Genomic DNA, 5211 nt, shown 5'->3' on the forward strand with positions numbered 1-5211 from the left:
TCCATCCCACAACACCCAAAGACCCCAAACCCATCCCCACAATACCCAAAGATCCCCCTACCCCAAACTCATCCCCACAATACCCAAAGAGCCCCCAATCCCATCCCCACTGTGCCCTATATCCCAACCCCAAACCCATCACACCCAATGACCCCCCAACCCCAAATCCACCCCACAACACCCAAAGACCCCAACCCCACCCCATCCCCACCAGACCCAAAGCTCTCCACCCACCATACCCAAAGATCTATGGGGCAGCTATGGGGCAGGTGGGTTCCCTCTCCTATGGGTCCACCAGCCCTTTGGGTTGGGCTGCACCATTGGGTGCCCCCCACGACCCCCCACCCCTATTTGCAGGCATTGAGTACAACCTGGTGCGCGTCCCCATGGCCAGCACCGACTTCTCGGTGCGACTCTACACCTACGCCGACACGGAGGGCGACTTCCAGCTGGAGCACTTCAACCTGACCGAGGAGGACACCAGGATGAAGGTTGGGAGGGTCCTTGAAGGTCACAGAGCCACGGGATGGGTTGGAAGGGTCCTTGAAGATCACAGCCATGGGATGGTTGGGTTCAAGGGTCCTTAAAGGCCATAGAACCATGGGATGGTTGGGTTGGAAGGGTCCTGAAAGGTCATGGAATGGGTTGAAAGGGTCCTTGAAGATCACAGCCATGGGATGGTTGGGTTCAAGGGTCCTTAAAGGCCGTAGAACCATGGGATGGTTGGGTTGGAAGGGTCCTTGAAGATCACAGCCATGGGATGGGTTGGGTTCAAGGGTTCTTAAGGACCATAGGAATATGAGATGGGATGGGTTGGAAGGGTCCTTAAAGCTCACAGAGCCATGGGATGGGTTGGAAGGGTCCTGAAAGGTCATAGAGGCATGGGATGGGTTGGAAGGGTCCTTGAAGATCACAGCCATGGGATGGGTTGGAAGGGTCCTTAAAGCTCACAGCCATGGGATGGGTAGGAAGGGTCCTTAAAGCTCACACAGCCATGGGATGGTTGGGTTCAAGGGTTCTTAAGGACTATAGGAACATGGGATGGGTTGGAAGGGTCCTGAAAGGTCATAGAACTATGGGATGGTTGGGTTGGAAGGGTCCTTAAAGCTCACAGAGCCATGGGGTAGGGTGGATGGGTCCTAAAAGGTCATAGGACTGTGAGATGGTTGGATTGGAAGGGACCTTGGAGACTGTAGGACCATGGGATGGGTTGGAAGGGTCCTGAAAGGCCATAGAACCATGGGATGGTTGGGTTGGAAGGGTCCTTAAAGCTCACAGAGCCATGGGATGGGTTGGAAGGGGTCCTTAAAACTCATAGGACCATGGGCTGGGTTGGAAGGGTCCTTAAAGATCACAGCCATGGGATGGGTTGGAAGGGTCCTTAAAGCTCAAGGGATGGGTTGGAAGGGCGCTACTTGTGGCCATAGAACCACGTCCTATCAGCCCACATCCAAAGTTGGCCTCCACCTCTTTGATCAGAAGAACCATGGGGGGGGGATGCAATGGGGTGGGGGGGATGCAATGGGGTGGGGGGGTTGGGGGTCCCTGTGGATCCCGAGGCTCAACCCTGCACCCATCTGCCCCCAGATCCCCATCCTAAAGGCGGCTCAGGCTGTGGCTGCGCGGCCGCTGTCGCTCTACGCCAGCCCATGGACATCCCCGGTGTGGATGAAGACCAACGGCGCCATGACGGGGAGGGGGACCTTAAAAGGGACCCCAGGGGATAAATATCACACGACGTGGGCCAACTATTTCATCCGGTGAGCTCCAGTCCATCCCATCCCAAAGACCCACAACTCCATCCCAGAGACCCCCATCCCATCCCATCCCAGAGACCCCCATCCCATCCCAAAGACCTCCAATCCATCCCATCCCAAAGACCTCCAATCCATCCCATCCCAGAGACCCCCATCCCATCCCAAAGACCCCCAACTCCATCCCAAAGACCCCCAACTCCATCCCAAAGACCCCCAACTCCATCCCAAAGACCCCCAACTCCATCCCAAAGACCTCCAATCCATCCAATCCCAACTCCATCCCATCCCAAAGACCCCCAACTCCATCCCATCCCAAAGACCTTCAATCCATCCCATCCCAAAGACCTCCAATCCATCCCATCCCGAAGACCCCCATCCCAAAGACCCCCAACCCCATCCCATCCCAAAGGCCCCTGTTCCACCCCATCCCAAAGACCCCCAACCTCATCCCAAGCACCCCCAACCCCATCCCAAAGTCCCCCATCCCATCCCAAAGACCCCCACCCCATCCCACCATGCCCACCCATAGAACCTTTGAGGCTGTGGCGAAGACCTCTAAGCCCATTGAGTCCAACCATTGACCCAACCCCACTGTACCCACTCCCAGAACCATTAAGGCCAGAGCTCGGGGTGGGGGATATGAGGAGCTCAGTTGGTTCTGACCCGGCTGGTTCTGACCCAGTTGGTTCTGCTCCATGCCCAGGTTCTTGGATGAATACGCCAAACACAACCTGACCTTCTGGGCAGTGACTGCAGGCAATGAACCCACAGCCGGGGAGATCGTCTTCTACCCCTTCCAGTGCCTGGGATTCTCCCCCGAGCACCAGCGGGATTTCATCGCTCGGGACCTGGGCCCGGCGTTGGCCAACAGCTCCCACAGCAACGTGCAGCTCATCATCCTGGATGACCAGAGGGTGATGTTGCCCTACTGGGCTCAAGTGGTGAGAACTGGGGGGCTGTTTATGGGGGGCTGGGAGCGGCCTTTGGTTCCTCTGATCAATGAGGTGGAGGCCAATTTTGGCTGTGGGCTGATGGGATTTGGTTCTATGGCCACAAATAGGGCCCTTCCAATCCATCCCATGAGCTTTAAGGACCCTTCCAACCCAGCCTGTGTCTCTGTGAGCTTTAAGGACCCTTCCAATCCATACCATGAGCTTTAAGGACCCTTCCAACCCAGCCTGTGTCTCTGTGAGCTTTAAGGACCCTTCCAACCCATCCCATGGCTCTGTGAGCTTTAAGGACCCTTCCAATCCATACCATGAGCTTTAAGGACCCTTCCAACCCATCCCATGAGCTTTAAGGACCCTTCCAACCCATCCCATGAGCTTTAAGGACCCTTCCAATCCATCCCATGAGCTTTAAGGACCCTTCCAACCCATCCCATAGCTCTGTGAGCTTTAAGGACCCTTCCAATCGATACCATGAGCTTTAAGGACCCTTCCAATCCATCCCATGAGCTTTAAGGACCCTTCCAATCCATCCCATGAGCTTTAAGGACCCTTCCAACCCAGCCTGTGTCTCTGTGAGCTTTAAGGACCCTTCCAACCCAGCCTGTGTCTCTGTGAGCTTTAAGGAACCTTCCAACCCATCCCATGAGCTTTAAGGACCTTTCCAACCCATCCCATGGCTCTGTGAGCTTTAAGGACCCTTCCAACCCATCCCATTCCATAGCTCTGTGAGCTTTAAGGACCCTTCCAACCCATCCCATGGCTGTGATCTTTAAGGACCCTTCCAACCCAGCCCATGGTCCTATGACTTTTAAGGACCCCTTCCAACCCATCCCATGGCTCTGTGAGCTTTAAGGACCCTTCCAACCCATCCCATGGCTGTGATCTTTAAGGACCCTTCCAACCCAACCATCCCATGGTTCTATGGCCTTTCAGGACCCTTCCAACCCATCCCATAGTCCTACAGTCTCCAAGGTCCCTTCCAATCCAACCATCTCACAGTCCTATGACCTTTCAGGACCCATCCACCCCACCCCATGGCTCTGTGAGCTTTAAGGACCCTTCCAATTTGTCCCATGGTTCTATGGCCTTTAAGGACCCTTGAACCCAACCATCCCGTGCTTCTATGCCCTTTAAGGACCCTTCCAACCCACCCCATCCCATGACCTTTAAGGACCCTTCCAACCCACCCCATGGTCCTATAGACTCCAAGGTCCTTTCCAACCCAACCATCTCATGGCCCCATGACCTTTAAGGACCCTTCCAACCCACCCCACAGTTCTATGACCTTCAAGGACCCTTCCAACCCATTCATCCCATGGCCCCATGACCTTTAAGGACCCTTCCAACCCAACCATCCCATGACCTTCAAGGACCTTTCCAACCCACCCCACATTTCCCTATCTCCAATCTCCCATCCTTCCCCCCTATTCTGTGCTCTTTAACCCCAACCATTAACCCACCACCTCCAGACCTTCCATTAACCCCCCCATGGAATCTCCGTGTATATTTGGGTGGGGGTCTGCAGGGTCAGCCATGTTTTTTCTCCCCCCCCCCAGGTCCTCAAAGACCCCGTGGCCGCCAGTTACATCGACGGCATCGGGATCCATTGGTACCTGGATTTCCTGGCCCCCATCGACCTGACGTTGTCCATCACCCACCATCTCTTCCCCAACCATTTCCTCCTCTCCACCGAAGCCTCCACTGGATCCTATTTCTGGGAGCCCAGGGTGGTCCTGGGGGGCTGGGAGAGGGGCAGCAAATACAGCCACAGCATCTTAACGGTGGGGCTCAGCTTTGGGGGGGGGGTCTGTCCTTCCATCCTATGGGACCTCATTAAATATCCCCCCCCAGCCTGGAGGGGGGGGTTGGGTTATCATCCTATGGGACCTCATTAAAGGGACCCCCCCCCCCCCATCAAATAGGACCTGAATAACTACGTGACGGGTTGGACCGACTGGAACCTGGCGCTGGACCTGGAGGGGGGGCCCAACTGGAGCAAGAACTACGTGGACAGCCCCGTCATCGTCGACAGCAGCCAGGGCGTCTTCTACAAGCAGCCCATGTTCTACCACATGGGGCACTTCAGGTGGGTCACAGACCCCCCGGGACCCCCCCATAGCAAACCAGGCTGCTATAAGGACAGGGGGCCCATAGAACCCCCATAGCACCAGGGGCTGCTATAGAGCAAATGGGGGCTCATAGAACCCCCTCATAGCAAACCAGGGCTGCAAAGGAGCAATGGGGGGGCTCATAGAACCTCCGCCATACGCACCCATCTGTAATAGGAGCAAATGGGGGCTCATAGGACCCCCCATCGCATAACCAGGCTGCTATAACCGGAGCAATGGGGGCCATAGAACCCCCATGCAAACCAGGGCTGCTATAGGAGCAATGGGGCCCATAGAACCCCCCATAGCAAACAGGCTGCTATAGGAAGCAATGGGGGCACATAGAACCCCCATAAGCAAACCAGTGGCTGCTATAGGAGCATGGGGCTCATAGAA

At 55.8% G+C, this 5211-nt stretch overlaps 1 protein-coding gene across 1 annotated transcript in view; it reads left to right on the forward strand.

Annotated features, from left to right (window-relative positions):
• Window positions 1-5211, forward strand: part of GBA (glucosylceramidase beta) — a 13624-nt gene that overhangs the window by 5603 nt on the left and 2810 nt on the right. The window contains exons 3-7 of the mRNA XM_015851031.2: window positions 358-491; window positions 1588-1760; window positions 2461-2698; window positions 4264-4488; window positions 4630-4793. Of these exons, the coding sequence (XP_015706517.2) occupies window positions 358-491; window positions 1588-1760; window positions 2461-2698; window positions 4264-4488; window positions 4630-4793 (934 nt within the window). The remainder of the gene's footprint in view (window positions 1-357; window positions 492-1587; window positions 1761-2460; window positions 2699-4263; window positions 4489-4629; window positions 4794-5211) is intronic.

The sequence above is a fragment of the Coturnix japonica genome, unplaced genomic scaffold (genome assembly GCF_001577835.2).
Source record: "Coturnix japonica isolate 7356 unplaced genomic scaffold, Coturnix japonica 2.1 chrUnrandom649, whole genome shotgun sequence".
In the NCBI taxonomy this organism is placed as follows: domain Eukaryota; kingdom Metazoa; phylum Chordata; class Aves; order Galliformes; family Phasianidae; genus Coturnix; species Coturnix japonica.